Source organism: Pantherophis guttatus, chromosome 2 (assembly GCF_059756535.1).
Source record: "Pantherophis guttatus breed Tessera chromosome 2, ASM5975653v1, whole genome shotgun sequence".
NCBI lineage: Eukaryota > Metazoa > Chordata > Lepidosauria > Squamata > Colubridae > Pantherophis > Pantherophis guttatus.
Window position 1 is genome coordinate 259,489,430 of NC_142064.1, and position 18,007 is coordinate 259,507,436.

Sequence of the window (18,007 nt, forward strand, 5' to 3'; positions counted from 1 at the left end):
TATTATGAGACATGGAATAGGTGGTATAATTGGCTTGAAAAGAAGTCTAAAATTACCGTATAGTGAATGTACAGAAAAGATAATAAATGGATAAAATGTATATTTTAGAGAGTAATAGACATGTAAATATTGTATATATTATAAAAATGTATATGTATAAAACAAGGGGCCTGTGAATAAGTTGAAATTAAGAAAAAATTCCGATAATAGTGTAATTGTGATTTTAAAGATTAAAAATGTTGAATAAAAATATTTCTAAAAAAAAAAAATGGTATAGGATCTCCTGCTTGAGCAATGGGTGGGTCCTCCAAGGTCCCTTCCACCTCTATTCTGATAGATTGATTGATTGATGAGAAATTGCTCTGAACAATATTTTGTAATTAATTTGACCATGGATTTACCATTCATCTTTCCAACATAAGAAAGTAGTTCTTTTTTTTTTTCCTAAATCCCTGCAATATTGTTATTGTCAAATACTGGAAATACAAATACATCTTTATTTAACAGGTTATTTCAAAACATCAGAAAAAAAGCATTGGCTGAATACAGGTAGTCCTCGACTTACAACAGTTCATTTAGTGACCATTCGAAGTTACAACGGCATGAAAAATGACTAAGTTTTTCACACTTACAACCGTTGCAGCATTCCCATGGTCACATGATCAAAAGTCAGATGCTTGGCAACTGATTCATATTTATGACAGCTGCTGTGTCCGGGGGTCATGTGAGACCTACTGACAAGCAAAGTCAATGGGGAAGTCAGATTCACTTAACAACCCTCTCACTAACTTAACAACTGCAGTGATTCACTAAACAACTTTGCCAAGAAAGGTTGTAAAATGGGGCAAAATTCACTTAGCAACTGCTTCATTTAGCAAGAGAAATTTGGGGCTGAATTGTGGTCTATCTGCAGTTAGCCTGGTAACAAAAAGTGTCTTAAAATCCTTTAATTCAGGTATGTTTTATTAACATGTAGAGTCCCTTTGTTAGACATGTTAACAAAATATCTCCAAATGCTTGCCTTCACCATGCAGAAAAAACAGTGGCATTCTTGGCAAAAAAAAAAAATCAGGGTGACTGTAATTTTTTTTAAAAAAATCTCCTTAGTTACATATATATAATTCATTGGTTTTGCTTTTCTTTTTCCTTTTTTCATTTTTTTTGTATCATTTTCTTTTTGGTTTCTCTGTTTGATTCAATTAAGAAGCAATTTTTCAAAGATGGTGGTCCCAAAGAAGGTGAAAAAAGTCAAGATGGCAGCCAGAAGCCTGAAATCAAAGTTCCATCCCCTTTTTCTTCCCCTTTTTTAAAACATGGATTGATGTGGTTCCCCCTATGGGCAGCTCAGATAGTGGAAGGGCCAAGAATTTATTTTTCTGACAGGAAAATTGAATCTAACGAGGAAGAAAAAGGAAGATAAAATATGGGGATAAAATAGAAGCCAAACTGTGAAAGCAAAAATTGAAGTTTGTTCCATCCAAACTCCAATCTTACTGTAATAGAAGAATTTGGCTTCTATTCTATAAATAAAATTCTTTAGCCTTTCTTGAGATGTCAAGCAGACAGCATGGGGTATATTTAATTGGTATAAAACCATTTTAATAAATGCTTCTGTTTGGATCTGTTATTTCAAAGGGAAAGCAGTGGCATTCACGGATACAAAAAGGGAGATACAAAAACAAAGGGAGGATACAAATGAATAGATTTAAAAAATAAATAAAAATATCCCACAATGCTCCCTCAGGTGATATGAAGCAGGTTCCTATTCTATTTATAGTCCTATTCTGTTCATTCTTCTATTTTATTCTATTCTGCGGTGGCACAGTGGTTAGAGTGCAGTACCGCAGGTTACTTCTGCTGATCACCTGCTGCCAGCAGTTTGGCAGATCGAATCTCAGCAGGCTCAAAGTTGACTCAGCCTTCCATCCTTCCGAGGTCGGTAAAATGAGGACCCAGATTGTTTGGGGGCAATATGCTGGCTCTGTAAACCGCTTAGAGAGGGCTGTAAAGCTCTGTGAAGCGGTATATAAGTCTTATTGCTATTGCTATTGCTATTGCTATTGCTATTGCTATTGCTATTCTATTCTATTCTATTCTATTCTATTCTATTCTATTCTATTCTATTCTATTCTATAAAGGTATTATCTTTGAATGAACAAATAATTGCTGAGGTTATACAATTATTACTCAATGCAATATAAAAAAGGAATATAGAAAGATGATAAAGGAGCCAGGGTAATTAAAAAGGAAATGCGTCTAGTGAATGTTAAAAAAAAAAAAAAGGATGCAGAAGCTAAAAGATAAGCGGGGACACCAGAGATCATCTAATCTAACCCGCTGGAAAAAGAGGTGTTCTTGAAATGCATACCTCTACAACTTGGCTGCGCATCAGACCATTCGCCGTCCAGCATACAAACCCGTTGGGATGATCCAATCAAATCTAAGTTAGTCTGACATTTGAATGAGATCCGATCACCCAGACGGTTGCCTTTTCCTGTAGCAATCGCCCCCGGGGGCACAGCAAGGGTGAGGCAGTGTCCGACTGTGGAGAGAAGACGACAACATCAACACAATGGTAGAGACGAGACTGTAGCAGATGATGTGGGGAGATACCGGTAAGTGCCTAACTCTCATACTGATTCCAAATTACTTCATTTTTACAGCACAGTACACAGCCTTGACTTACGGTATACCGAACAGTTCATTTAGTAACTGTTCAAAAGTTACAAGGGCACTGAAATAAGGGACTCGTGTCCATTTTTCACATTTACAACTGCTGCAGCACCCCCATGGTCACATGACCAAAAGTCAGATGCTGGCCAACTGGCCTGTATTTATGACCGTTGCAATGTCTCAGAGTCACACGATCCCCTTTTTTTGACCTTCCGACAAGCAAAGTCAATGGGGGAAACCAGATTCACTTAACCACCGTGTTACTAACTTAACAACTGCAGCGATTCACTTAACAACAGTGGCAAGAAAGGTCGTAAAACGGAGCAAAACTGACCTAACCGCTCAATTGTTGAGCTCAATTGTGGTCGTAAATCGAGGACTACCCGTACTGTGTGAAAACGTGCATGGATGTCGCTACCACAAGACGTGGTGACGGCCATCCATCTTGTTTCAGTTGAACAACTGAGATATTTAGCCTGGAGATTGTTTAGTGTATTTCCAAAATGTACACAAAAGCCTTCTCTGAACCTCAAACAAGATCAACCAGAGGTGGCGGGGGAGCTGGCATCTCCAGAGCCAGGAAGGAACATCTATGAGAAGCGGACATATTGAAAGCCTAACAAGATTTACCTCCATTTTGACAAAGCAAAGAAATATTGGAGTAGGATTCACATCTAACTACAGAAGATTCTCAAAGTGAATATCAAGATAAAACCAGAAACTTTTCTTTGGGGTTTAATGGATAAAGACAGCGGTGAAATCCATTTTTTTTTACTACCGGTTCTGTGGGCGTGGCTTGGTAGACGTAGTGTGGCTTGGTGACGTGGCTTGGTGGGCGTGGCAGGGGAAGGACACTGCAAAAGCCCCATTCCCACCCCACTCCAGAGGAAAGATACTACAAAATCCCCATTCCCCCTCACTCCTGGGAGAAGAATATTGCAAAATCTCCATTCCCACCCCACTCTGGGGCCAGTCAGAGGTGGTATTTTCTGGTTCTGCACTTAAAATTTCCACTACCAGTTCTCTGAACTGCTCAAAATTTCCGCTACCAGTTCTCCAGAACCTGTCAGAACCTGCTGGATTTCACCCCTTCTGGGGGGGGAGGGGGGAAATGGGATCTTGGATCTTATCTATGTTGACAGCAGATTACTTTATGCACAAAAAAAGGACACTTAGATTCCCACAATGGATGAATGGCTACAAAAGCTGATGGAGTTAGCAGAGATGGCTAAATTGAGTGCTCTGTTTAAAGAAAAAAACACAATTATTTTTGTTTCTACTTGGAAACCACTTCTGGACTTTGTGCTTGAGGTGGGAGGAAAAAAATGAAACTTTGGTTTTGGGTTTTACTGATTAGATAGGTTTGTTCTTATTCAAATGGCTAGTTTGTATTACTATGTAAAAGTAAAAAGTTGAGGTTTGAGGTATAGCTCAGTGGTAGAGCATTTGACTGCAGATCAAGAGGTCCCTGGTTCAACTCCGGGTGCCCCCTCCTTTGTGGGATGTGGTGGTTCAGTGGCTAAGATGCTGAGCTTGTTGATCGAAAGGTCGGCAGTTCAGCGGTTCGAATCCCTCGTGCCGAGTAAAGGGGTGAGCTCCCGTTACTTGTCCCAGCTTCTGCCAACATAGCCGTTCGAAAGCACGTAAAAAATGCAAGTAGAAAAATAGGGACCACCTTTGGTGGGAAGGTAACAGCGTTCCGTGCGCCTTTGGCGTTTAGCCATGCCGGCCACATGACCACAGAGACATCTTTGGACAGCACTGGCTCTTCAGCTTTGAAACGGAGATGAGCACTGCCCCCTAGAATCGGGAACAACTAGCATATATGTGCAAGGGAACCTTTACCTTTATCCACACCAAAGAGTCGGAAGTCAAGGCCTTGTCTTTCTTTTCTTTTTCCTACACCTTTTCCTTCCCTTTTCCTTCCCCTATCTTCCCCACTATTTTCTTTTGCGTTTAATTTACCTCCATCATCACAAACAGGGGAGGTCCCATTCCATAGGCCGTTGGGCTGGCAGTATCGCTGGGATGAGCCGAGGAGCTGGTAGCCATCAGAACACTGGAAACTTAGGATGTCGCCAATGGGGTGGAAAGTTCGCCGTGGGATGAAAAAGCCATTTTCAAAGTTCATCTGCCCTGGGCACCGTATATCTGCAAAAAAAGGGAAGAGATCACAACCAAAAGATCCAAAATTTAGGTGCAGAGTTAAAATGGGACAATGAAAGTACAGGTCCTGTTTCAAATATAAGTTGTATCTTGCCTTTTCTCCATAGCAGTCGATGGAGATTCTCAGTTATCCAGGTCGTGGTAGTGTCAAAGGTGCTTTTTCAAAAGGCAACCTGGACTTTGGTTTTCCTTGAAGACATTTCCCTTCTCATCCAAGAAGCTTCTTCAGTTCTTGAAACATCTTGAAAACAAAGTCCAGTTGCCTTTTGAAAAAGTACCTTTGGGACTCCGTAGCACTTGTTCCACTAACCCTGTGATGTGGGGCAGGCAGAGAAATCACCATTGGCATCATACAGGGAGCTTCTGTAGCTGAACAGGGACTAGGATCTGGGTCTCCTTATACCAGGGGTGAAATCCAGCAGGTTCTGACAGGTTCTGGAGAACTGGTAGCGGAAATTTTGAGTAGTTCGGAGAACTGGGAAATGCCACCTCTGGCTGGCCCCAGAGTGGGGTGGAAATGAAGATTTTGCAATATCCTTCCCCCGGGAGTGGGGAGGGAATGGGGATTTTGCAGTATCCTTCCCCTGCCACGCCCACAGAACCGGTAGTAAAAAAATTTGGATTGCACCACTGCCTTATACCTAATCCAACACCTTCACCACTAACCCATATAGGCTCTTGGGCAAAGGTGGCAGTACTTCCTTTGTTTCCCCAAAAATAAGACCCGGTCTTATAACTTTTTTTTTTTGCTCCAAAAGATGCATTAGGACTTATTTTTGTGGAAACTTTTTTTTTTTTTTAATTTGATTTATATGCCGCCCTTCTCCGGAGACTCAGGGCAGCTTACAATGCGCTAAGCAATAGCCTTCATCCTTTTGTATATTTATACAAATTCAGCTTATTGCCCCCACAATCTGGGTCCTCAATTTACCTACCTTAGAAAGGATGGAAGGCTGAGTCAACCTTGAGCCTTGGAGAGATTCGAACCAGCAGAAATTGCAGGCAGCTGGTCTTAATAACCAGCTTAATAACAGGGTGCCTTAGACCACTGTACTACCAAGGCTCTTAAACTTGGTATGGTATCAGGATGATCAGGCTGGGCACCTCACCCCACTGGCACGTGCACAAGAGGCGGTGAATGCACAGGGGCCGACGGTGTCCAGCCACCGCCGCAAGCCACCAGTCCCTTGGCCAGTGCACTTTGGCGCTGCCCAGACCATGAAGCATAGGTGAGTCACATACCTCCTGCCCCATCCATGCCTCTACCTCTGCCTACTGCTTTGAGGGCCAGCCCAACGGTTGAGCGTTTGGACTCACCAGTGCTGCACAGTCCCAGAGTGTGCCAAGGGGCTGGCAGGCTACAGCTGCTGCCAGACACCATTGTGCATTTGCCGCTTCCTGTGCTGGTCATGCCCTCCCCCCAATTGACTATCTTAACTGATAGGGGGTAGGGCTTATATTAGGAGCATTGTAAAAAAATCATGCTAGGGCTTATTTTCTGGTTGGGTCTTATTTTTGGGGAAACACAGCAGCTCAGGATTTGCCAGGACTTGAACTCCATGCTCACAATCCAACGGACTGATGCCATCTTTAAATGTCGTCACTTATTGAGGAAATGCTCCAAATCTCTCTTTTCTGGTTTCCCAAAGGTTTTGTAATAGTATGTGGCAAAGACCTTGGGAGACTGGGCAAAGAGATGCTACAAAGGAATCGGTCAGATAAGAGACAGCATAGGCTGCAACTGGATAATTGGGTGAGGCAAGAAGCTCAGAAGAGACCCTCCCTAGTTTCTCAGGCTGTAGAGGAGATTGAGGGAGGGGGCTATTTGTAGTTTGCAAGATTCTGTCAATGTAGCTTTACAATAAAGTCGAATTAGCTCATCTGGTAGTGGTTCCTATCTACCGTGTTTCCCCCGAAAATAAGACTGGGTCTTATATTAATTTTTGCTCCAAAAGATGCATTAGGGCTTATTTTCTGGTTAGGTCTTATTTTGGAGAAAATATGGTGCTAAATGCATCCATCTGGCTGAGAATCTTAACTAGGGTTTATCTTGGGGGTACGGCTTATATCAGGTTACTACCGGTTCTGTGGGCATGGCTTGGTGGGAGGGGTAATGTGACTGGGTGGGCGTGGCCAACTTTATTTTAAAAAAACTTTTCAAAGCATTTTTGCTAATGCTTTGAAAAGCCTCTGCCAATCAGGCAACTCAGCTGGGATCGTCAGAGAGGCTTTTTAAAAAATGCCTCTCTGACTATCAGGCAACTCAGCTGGGATCGTCAGAGAGGCTTTTTAAAAAATGCTTTGAAAAGCCTTTGACGATCCCAGCTGAGCCGCACAATCATCAGAGGCTTATTTTTTACTTTTAAAAGCATTTTTTCGTCGGAAGAGGTTGTAGAAAAAATGCTTTTAAAAGTAAAAAAAAAAGCCTCTGATGATTGTGCAGCTCAGCTGGGCATGGTGGGGGAGGCACAGGGATTTTTGCTACCAGTTCTCCGAACCACCTGCCACCATCACTACTGGATCGGGTGATCTGGTCCGAACCGGGAGCATTTCACCCCTGGTTTATATTACGAGCATCCTGAAAAATCATGGTAGGACTTATTTTCCAGTTGGGAAACAGGGTAATTTACCCCAAGAGACTGACAGATTTCCAGTTCCTTCTCTTGCAGAACAGCTATTGTAGCATTGCCTCAATCCTGTGCATCTACCAAATCAGGTCTGCAAAAATTCAGACAGTCACTAGAGGCAGAAAAGAGTTAAGATGGTCTTCCCCTTATGTTGTCCCAGTGGCAGTCTTGAGTCTTGCACCCTAAATCTCATAGCCCTTGGCCTGAAAACCAGGACAAATAAAGTACTGGAAAGCAACTGTCATAAATACGAGTCAGTTGCCAAGCATCTAAATTTTGATCCTGGGATCCTGGGAATGCTGCACCAGTTGTTAAGTGTGAAAAACTGTCATAAGTCACTTTTTTCACTGCCGTTGTAACTTCAAAAGGTCACTAAATGAACTGCTGTAAATCAAGGATTACTAATTTTTGCTGGGAAACCTGGTCCAAAAAGCTGCTTAAAGATGAGAAGCGCCAATTAAGTCCCTCAATTCATGTGGGACTCCTGCAAGGCCAATATTATCGCAAGTGTTTACATCTTTGCTAATTTTTAAAGAAATCGTTGCAAAATTATGTGAAGTTTTCATTGTTGACCAGAACTCTACATGCCCCATTGCTTGGAAAGGTGTTCACTGCCCTTCCCTTTCCAAACATTTCGAGGGAAAAAATAAATATGGAGTTTGTGCAGTGTTTTTTTGTTATCTTTTGGACTTTTGATATTGGCACGTGAGATTGTAATGGCATTCTGGGATCACCTAGGAAATTCCTACCATTGCATAAGCACAAATAAGAACTGATAAGAGGGAAAAAAAATAAAAATGCCAACGGGTGTCAGGAAATGTGATGATTTTAAATTAATACAGAATGAAGACGTTATAGAAACCTTGGCTGATAACCATTCATACAAACAGACCAGCATTCAAAAATAAATCAAACATTTGGGTTTATCAAAAATAAATATACTCCACCATCCAGCGGGAACCACTGAACAAACCAGAGAGCCTCTAGAGACAGTCCTCAACTTCCAACCATTCATTTAGTGACGGTTTGAAGTCACAGTGTATGCAATGTAATTTTATTTTAATGTACACTGATTAGTGTACATTTGAAGTGACAATAAAGTATTCTATTCTATTCTGTTTTATTCTATTCTATTCTATTCTATTCTATTCTATTCTATTCTATTCTATTCTATTCTATTCTATTCTATTCTACAGTGGCACTGAAAAAAGTGACTTATGGCCATTTTTCACACTTATGACCATTGCAGCACCCCCATGATCGAAATTCGGAGGCTTGACAACTGGCTCGTATTTATGACGGTTGCAGTGTCCCAGGATTACGTGATCTCTTTTTGCAAACTTCTGACCAGCAAAGTCAAGGGGGAAGCCAGATCCACTTAACAACCGGATCACTAACTGTACAACTGCAGTGATTCACATAACAACTGGGGGAAGAAGGGGCCTGGTGGCGCAGCTGGCCAATAGCCTGTTATTAACATTCAGCTGCCTGCAATTACTGCAAGTTCGAATCTCCCCAGGCTCAAGGTTGACTCAGCCTTCCATCCTTTCTAAGGTAGGTAAATTGAGGACCCAGTTTGTGGGGGCAATAAGCTGACTTTGTATAAATATACAAAAGGATGAAGGCTATTGCTTAACGCATTGTAAGCCGCCCTGAGTCTCCGGAGAAGGGCGGCATATAAATCAAATAAAAATAAAAAAAGAAAGGTCATAAAATGGGGGCAAAACTCAGTTGACCACTGTCTTGCTTTGCTTAGCGACAGAAATGTTGGGCACGATGATGACCGTAAATCGAGGACTACCTGTAGTTATAATTGGTTAACATTAAGTGTAAATAGTAGCCTAACACATACCTCTGCAACGTGCTACTTTGGTTGGCTTTCCACTAGGATGCTGCATTGGAGTCCATTTGCCATCCAGCTGGCAGATCCGGCTGGGTGTGGGATATGGGTAAGTGCCAGCTGGGCAGGCAAAGGTGAGGATACTTCCTGGACGATATCCGTCGGAGAGAGAGATGTGCCCGCCTTGGATGGATGCTGTTGGACAGGATGGTGTTCCATCATGGACCAAACTTTGGGTGGCGATAGCTGAAAAGCACAGGAAGGAAATGAAGTTGGCTTCAGTGATGAAATATAAACCCTTTTTATGAGATTGTCAAGGGAGGAAGGGTGGAAGCAAGGAAGAAGGAAGTCTCTAAATTTTAGAGTCCAAAACAAGCCTTTTGTTCTGGGAGATCTTATTACAGTCTTATTAAATAAATGGACTCTTACGCAAACATTGTGGGGGGAAGAGGTGCAGAGATTTCACAGAGTAACAAAGTTGGAAGGGACCTTGGAGGTCATCTAGCCCAACCCGCTGCCCCAGAAGAAAAGTCTACCCTTTCAGATTAATGGCTGTCCAGTCTCTTCTTAAAAGCCTCCAGTGATGGAGCACCTACAACTTCTGAAGGCAAGATATTCCACTGGTTTTATTGTTCTCACTGTCAGGACATTTCTCCTTAGTTCCAGATTGGTCCTCTCCTTGGTTAGTTTCCATCCGTTGTTTCTTGTCCTGCCTTCAGGTACTTTGGAGAATTCTCTTCTTTGTGGCAGCCCCTCAAATACTGGAACAGTGTTATCATGTTTTCAGCAGGTTCTGACCAGTTCTGGAGAACCGGTAGCGGAAATGTTGAGTAGTTTGGAGAACTGGTAGTAAAAATTCTGACTGGCCCCGTCCCCATCTATTCTCTGCCTCCAGAGTCCCAGCTGATTGGGAGGAAATGGGGATTTTGCAGTAACCTTCCCCTGGACTGGGGTGGGAATGGAGATTTTACAGTATCCTTCCCCTGCCACGCCCACCAAGCTATGCCTACCAAGCCATGCCACGCCCACAAAGCCAGACCCACAGAACCGGTAGTAAAAAATGTTTTTTTTTTTTTAATAATCTTTATTTACATTTCGGTTAAAAAGAAAAGACAACACAACATAAAATGACACACAAAGAACAATACAACAATAAACAAACATACTTCCATATAGTACCTTAATAAACAAATATTCGGTACTATAACTCTATATTATATTCCGGAGAAGACAGAACATCTTATATACCTAATACATCAGTTAGGTCTATCCGACCTCACTTATCTTATATAAGTTTCTCATTAAATACCATTCCTCATCTAATGTGGGTTATAGTTTCCTCTTTTCTAACCATTTATAAAAATTTTCCCAAGCTAAACCTATTTGTGTTTGCTCTCTATCCTTTAATTTTTTAGTTAGCATAGCTGCTTCCGCGCATTCTAAATTTTTTTTTATAATAGCCTCCTCTGTTGGGATGTTTTGATTTTTCCAGAGTTGAGCATACGTCAGTCTCGCCGCTGTAATGATATGTAGTGCCAAATACCATAAGTCCCTTTTTAAATTTTCTGGCTTAGAACCGAACAGGCATGTCTCTGGTCATCAATCAATTTAGAACCGGTAGTAAAAAATGTTGAAACCCACCACTGCCCTAGTCCTTCTTTTCAGTAAACTAGACAGACCCAATTTGGGTAACCGTTCTTCATATTTTTAATAACCTGCTTGCTTTTGGATATCATATAGCTCCTATGACTCCTTGCTGCTCCATGACAGGCAGAAAAATGATTTCATCACTCCCTGCCCTCCAAACTGGGATTTCAAAATTTTAAAAAACGCCAAACCACAAATAATTTGATTTGAGTCTTAATTTGCTGATGGTGCAAAGTGTCTTCCCCTTCCATTTTTCTAGCTTACATATCGTGGTTGCTTCACATATGATTTCCTGCCTTCCCCGAAATAGGCAGATCTGCAAGAATTAGAAAGGGTGTGGACAAAACAATAAAAAAAATATTTGGAAATGGCTAGATGATCAGGGAAACGAGACCGAAAGTACAAATTGTGGAATTATGAAACCCTGGGTAAAGAAACATCAAAAGTTGCTCTGGAAGTGAAAACTTCTGCAAATGGAGATAACAACACGATAGATATGCAATGCTATATTTGTATCCTGGCACTCCTCCACTTTTATCCTCACAACAAAATTGTGGCATAGGCCTGGTGCTGGCTCAGTCATTCCTACTTGCCTTCCTCCCTGCACAAATACACCTGCTAGTCTCTCTCTCTCTCCCTCTCTCTCTCTCTCTCTCTCTCTCTCTCTCTCTCTCTCTCTCTCTCTCTCTCTTTTTTTTTGGTGTTTCCCAGCCCCTGAGACAGCTTAAAGCAGCGTTTTTAAAATAAATTTTTATTAGAGTATAATATTAAAAAAAACATAACATGACATACACACAACAAACATTTATACAACATATAAACAAAAAGAAATTATGTTTCCTTCTTAAGCATTGTTTCAAAGTGACATTCTGCTTGTTATATATTTCTTCACCTCTCCTTAGTATAATGACATTTTCTATACCGGTAATATTTCCCCTCTAGGTTTTTTGTTTATTTCTAATTTTTAACCAATTATACCATTTATTCCAAATTTTATAGTAATCTGATTCTTCTCTTTCTTGTATTTCTTTGGTTAACCTATCCATTTCAGCGCATTCTAGAATTTTTTTCTATTAAATCTGTTTCGTTTGGCGTTTTTTTCTTGCTTCCAATTTTTTGCATATATTATTCTTGCAGCTGTTAGTATGTAGATTGTGAGATATTTAATATCTTTAGGGTATGGTTTATTAAAAATTCCTAGTAAAAACGTTTCTGGTTCTTTATCTATCTGGGTTTCTATTATTTGTTCCAACCATTTTTTGATGTTAGACCAAAATTTCTTTGCTGCCGGGCATGTCCACCATAAATGATAGAAGGTTGCTTGTGTCTTCTTACACTTCCAGCAGATCGGACTATTTTTGGGCTGTATTTTTCCTAGTCTGGTTGGAGACATGTGCCACCTATAAAACATTTTCAGTGTTTTTAAAGTCTGGTCCTAGAACCTAGAAAGGTTTGGGTCTGACTCTAGTTTGATGAAAAGAAGGACTAGGGGGGTCCTTCTTTTGTGGAGGCTGCCACAAAGAAGAGGGAGTCAGCTATTGTTCAAAGCACCTGAGGGTAGAACAAGAAGCAATGGGTGGAAACAAATCAAGGAGAGAAGCAACTTAGAACTAAGGAGAAATTTCCCGACAGTTAGAACAATTAATCAGTGGAACCACTTGCCTCCAGAAGTTGTGAATGCTCCAACACTGGAAGTTTTTAAGAAGAGACTGGACAGCGATTTGTATAGAGTTTTCTGCCTGAGGAGGGGGCTGGAGTAGAAGACCTCCAAGATCCCTTCCAACTTTTATTCTATTCTGTTTTCTGGAACGAATTACGCACTGGATCTCCGCTCTTTCCGCGGTGACCTGAAGACATGGCTTTTCCAACAAATCTCCTGATCTGCTGGGAGTTGTTAGTTTTAACCTGTTGGGGATTTTAATTGGATTATTTTAGTGCTAATTTTTATTGTTCTGATGTTTTATTGTTGTGAGCCGCCCCGAGTCCTTTGGGAGAAAGGCGGCATATAAGTATGAATAAACTAAACTAAACTAAACTAAACTAAACTAAACTAAACTAAACTAAACTAAACTAAACTAAACTAAACTAAACTAAACTAAACTAAACTAAACAGTTCTGTTCTATTCTATTCTATTCTATTCTATTCTATTCTATTCTTCTCATTTTAATTTTAATTCAAACAAAATCAAAATTATTTGCCTCACTAATGCTGAAAAATAATGCATTCTTAAACTCCCATCAAACTATCATGAGAAACAACATGGCATCAAATGCATCAATTTTAATTTTTAACTCCCACAGCAGTCTTGGAAGATTGATGTAAGAAAATCCCGTATGAGCAGAGACCGTGACTCAGTAGACAAGGGGCCATTGAAACTACAGCTCACATCCTACTATACTGTACCTTTTTGTAAGGACTCACGGACCCATCTCATACCACCTCACCTGATAAGATACTCATACTTTTCTAAGGGCAGTCTCATAATATAAAATCTGCTAAATTTTGTCCCCCAATACTTTGGGAGGGAGGTCGGAGCTTGGGAAGACAGTTGCTGGCAAGAGGGGAATGAATTTCCGCCAAGTAAGAAAAAGCTCATAGAACTTCTAGGGAACAAATGGGAGACTGAAGATGGCACTGGGAAAAGCAGAGTTGATGACTTTCAAGAATAGGTTGGACTTGGACCAATCCTGGACCCTTTGTCAGGGATGGTATTGAGTAGGCAGTTATACTAATAAACCTCCAGGGTCCTTTCCAGTCCTGATTCTATAATTCTATGACTGCAGTGGGATGAAGAGCTAGCAAGTAGATTGACTCTTCGTAATTCCTCTCTGGAGAAGGAAAAGACTGGAGATCACCCATAAGTTTTCCACACAGCTGCTCCTTGCAAGGAGACTGCAAGACAGCATTGTACTGATCAGGTTTTGCTGATGAGTACTGAAATGACCAGGTTTTTAAGGATGTCTTTATAGATAAAAGAGTTGGAATATGAGAAGAAGCGATCGTTTGTTGTATTTTAAGAGAATGTGATAAGTTACCTGTTTATACTTGTAATGAAAAGTCACTTTTCTTTTTCTTTACCATATTCCTATTTTTTTCTTTTCTCTCTGATTTTCTTCCTATTTTTTCTGCATCTTCTATTTTTTCTTTCTGTGCTTTGATTGCTTTTAGTTTATATTGTTCTTTATTTTTGTAATTATATATATTTTTAATAAAGTTACTATTAAAAAAGTGTTGACAAAATCAGAAATGAGGAGGTGATAAGCTGCCTGGGAAAGCCAAGGGAAATCATCAAAACCATAAAAAAGCAACAGTTAGAATATTTTGGACATATGATGCAACACTCGGAAAAATACGCCATCCTTCACTTAATCCTCCAGGGAAAACTGAAGGCAAATGAGGTCCAGGCAGAAGAAGATCATCATGGCTTCAAAATCTAAGGCACTGGTTTGGACAAAACTCAACAGCACTTTTTTGTGTAGCTGTTGATAAAAATAGGATCGCCAACATGATTGCCAACGTCCGATGACAGATATGGCACAAGAAGAAGAATTTAAAAAGCAAGCTCCAAGCCTCATTCTCAGGCAGTGCAGCACAAACCTAGCTTTTTTAATGTCATTTGTTCATGATGTCTCTGCCTCATCTCCAGATTTATTTATTTATTTATTTATTTGTTAGTTTGTCAAACAGGTACAAGATAGCAGGTATGAATATGAACATGGACATGAACGAAGGAAATGAATATAAATAAATGGGGACAGCAGGACAGGGACGATAGGCAGCTGGTGCTCTTATGCACACCTCCTTTACAGACCTCTTAGGAATGGGGTGAGTATAGGAGTATATATAGGAGTCTATGGAAGGATTTATACTCCTTGCAGACAGCTGATCATTTGCATCCTTTTAGCCAGTCCTTAAGGTCACCTGGAGGTTTATCTGTGTCATCAGGGTCACCTGAGTGGTGCAAATGAGCGTGGAGCCTTCTTGGAACTGCTAAAAGGATTGTGTTGTAGACTGGAGATAGATGATGTCATATCCCTCCCCCTCTGTTAAGAGAGGACTGTTCAATTTTGACATAGATGGCCCTCTGTGAAAAAGGATGCAAATGACCAGCTGTCTGCAAGGTGTATAAATCCTTCCATTCCCCACCATCCAGTCAGAGCTGAAGAAGCTTCTTGGATGAGAAGCGAAACGTCTTCAAAGAAAAACCAGAAAGTCCAATTGCCTCTTGAAAAAGCATCTTTGGGACAACCATGACCTGGATGACTGAGAACAGACATGTCAACAAATGACCTCACCCTGCAGTTTCGTGTAGAGTTTGAACAGAATCCCGAGGCAAACCACAAATCACAGGCTCAGGATGGACCTTTTTCCACCTGTCAACACTAAATGGAAGTAGTTGTACGCAGTTGTACGCAGCACCGTAACTCTCATTCCCAAGCCCTATATCTATTTGAATCAACTGTCAGGAAATCTCTCCTTAGTTCTAGGTTGCTTCTCTCTTTCATTAGTTTCCATCCATTGGAAACCAATCAGAGATGAAGAAGTTTCTTGGATGAGAAGCGAAACATCTTCAAAGAAAAACCAGAAAGTTCAGTTGCCTCTTGAAAAAAGCACCTTTGGGATTTCCACCCATTGATTCTTGTTCTATCCTCAGGTGTTTTGGAGAATAGTTTGACTCCCTCTTCTTTGTGGAAACCCCTGAGATATTGGAACACTGCTATCATGTCACCCCTGGTCCTTCTTTTCATTAAACTAGACATACACAGTTCCTGCAACCGTTCTTCATATGTTATAGCCTCCAGCAGCTCCCTTAATTATCTTTGTTGCTCATCTCTGCACTCTTTCTAGAGTCTCAACATCTGCTTTACATTGTGGCAACCAAATCTGGATGCAACATTCCAAGTTTCTTTATATGTTTTAGCCTCCAGAGTGCCAGAGAAAATTCAGCATCACACAATCGAATGGCAAGTTTGATTTATTGGAAAGTAGGCAGGGAGAGAGGGAGAGAGAGAGAGAGAGAGAGATCTAAGAGAAAGAGATCTGAGAGAGAGAGAGAGAAAGAGATCTGAGAGAAAGAGATCTGAGAGAGAGAGATCTAAGAGAAAGAGATCTGAGAGAGAGAGAAACAGAGAGAGATCTGAGAGAGAGAGAGATCTGAGAGAAAGAGATCTGAGAGAGAGAAAGAGAAAGAGACACAGAGAGAGAGAGATCTGAGAGAGAGAGAGAAAGAGACACAGAGAGAGAGAGATCTGAGAGAGAGAGAGAAAGAGACACACACAGAGAGATCTGAGAAAGATGAGAGAGAGAGATCTAAGAGAAAGAGTTCTGAGAGAGAGAAAGAGATCTGAGAGAGAGAAAGAGATCTGAGAGAGAGAAAGAGATCTGAGAGAGAGAGAGAAAGAGAGAGAGAGAGAAAGAGAGAAGGAAAGAGACACACACAGAGAGATCTGAGATGAGAGAGAGATCTAAGAGAAAGAGACTGAGAGAGAGAGAGATCAGAGAGAAAGAGATCAGAGAGAGAGATGAGAGAGAGATCTAAGAGAAAGAGATTGAGAGAGAGATCAGAGAGAAAGAGATCTGAGAGAGAGAAAGAGATCTGAGAGAGAGAAAGAGATCTGAGAGAGAGAGAGAAAGAGAGAGACAGAGAAAGAGAGAAGGAAAGAGACACACACAGAGAGATCTGAGATGAGAGAGAGATCTAAGAGAAAGAGACTGAGAGAGAGAGAGATCAGAGAGAAAGAGATCAGAGAGAGAGATGAGAGAGAGATCTAAGAGAAAGAGACTGAGAGAGAGAGAGATCAGAGAGAAAGAGATCTGAGAGAGAGAAACAGAAAGAGAGGGAGAGAGAGGTGAGAGAGATGCTTTGACACCCCCCCTTCCCCGCCCAACTCATCCCTGGGGCTGGATCGCCGCCCCCAACCCAGGCAGCAGCGAGTGGCAGCGTTTTCCCACTACCTGCCACGAAGCTGGAGAGAAAACAGAATTCCTGGATCATGGTTGCGCCGCCGACGAGCCCAGACCGCCGTTCGCTTTGCACCCCGCGGCTGCAGAGCGGAGAAATTCCGTCGCAAACGTTGCCAGCCACACGGGAAAAAAGCCGCCGGCTCCGCTTTCAGTCCGCCTTTCCCGTTTGAGGAAAGAAACTAAGCGGCGAGGGAGGAGGGAGGCGGCGAGTGGGGGGGGGGGAGAATCGATTGGTGGGAAAAGGGAGAATTGCGCAAACTTGGTTAAAACTGTTCCGGCAATTTTCTCGACGTAGTTAAATCAGAGGCTTTCCTGTGGCTTCGAGCGGATCTGAGTCGCTGGGGGACGGGGTTTGGGGAAATCAAGGCTTTTCCTTCCTTTTATTGTAACCGATCGTGATCGAAACTCTTGTGGCTCAAGTGTGTGTGTGTGTGTGTGTGTGTGTGGAAAGTCCTGACATCGAAGTGATTTCACACACATACACACACACGGAGGGAAAAAAATGCAATTCGATCGCAGACGCGAGCGCCCGCGCATTCGCACGTAACCGAGCGACACGCGTTCCGTCCCCCGCGACGTCGTTCCCACTTGGAAAAAAGCTGCTTTAACTTGGTGGGTTAAAATTGGTGGCCTGTGGCGTTCGCGGGGCTTTCTCGCTCGGCCCGGTCTGCCCTCCCCACCTCGGCCTTGATTTCCCATAAACCCTAGTTTGCAGGACTTCAGTTCGGAGTCAAGGCTACCGAGATCGCGCCCGACTTCGGTGAATAGCTGGGGTTTTCCCCGTCCCGGTTAGGTGGAGTTGCATGAACAGAGGGATACAATCAAGATCAGGTGAGGTACTAATAACCACTCTATAAAGCCTTAATAAGACCACACCTAGAATGCTGCCAACAGTTTTGGTCACCACACTATAAAAAAGATGTTGAGATTCTAGAAAAAGTGCAGAGAAGAGCAAGGAAGATGATTAGGGGACTGGAGGCTAAAACATGATGAACGGTTGCAGGAACTGGGCATGGCTAGTCTAGTGAAGAGAAGGACCAGGGGAGACATGATAGCAGTCTTCCAGTATTTGAGGGGCTGCCACAAAGA

The 18,007-nt window shown here is 41.8% G+C and overlaps 1 protein-coding gene and 1 non-coding gene across 2 annotated transcripts in view; one reads left to right on the plus strand and one right to left on the minus strand.

The window, feature by feature from the left end:
* Positions 1 to 17,601, minus strand: part of LOC148115663 (complement C2-like) — a 75,634-nt gene extending 58,033 nt beyond the window's left edge. The window contains exons 1-4 of the mRNA XM_087883929.1: positions 16,910 to 17,601; positions 9,319 to 9,552; positions 4,639 to 4,824; positions 2,369 to 2,542 (exon numbers count right to left, since the gene is read on the minus strand). Coding sequence (XP_087740055.1) covers positions 2,369 to 2,542; positions 4,639 to 4,824; positions 9,319 to 9,552; positions 16,910 to 16,949 — 634 coding nt within the window. The 5' untranslated portion in view covers positions 16,950 to 17,601. The remainder of the gene's footprint in view (positions 1 to 2,368; positions 2,543 to 4,638; positions 4,825 to 9,318; positions 9,553 to 16,909) is intronic.
* TRNAC-GCA (transfer RNA cysteine (anticodon GCA)) lies at positions 4,094 to 4,165 on the plus strand. The gene has a single exon. It is a non-coding gene; the product is annotated as a tRNA-Cys (tRNA).
* Positions 17,602 to 18,007: the final 406 nt, after the last annotated feature.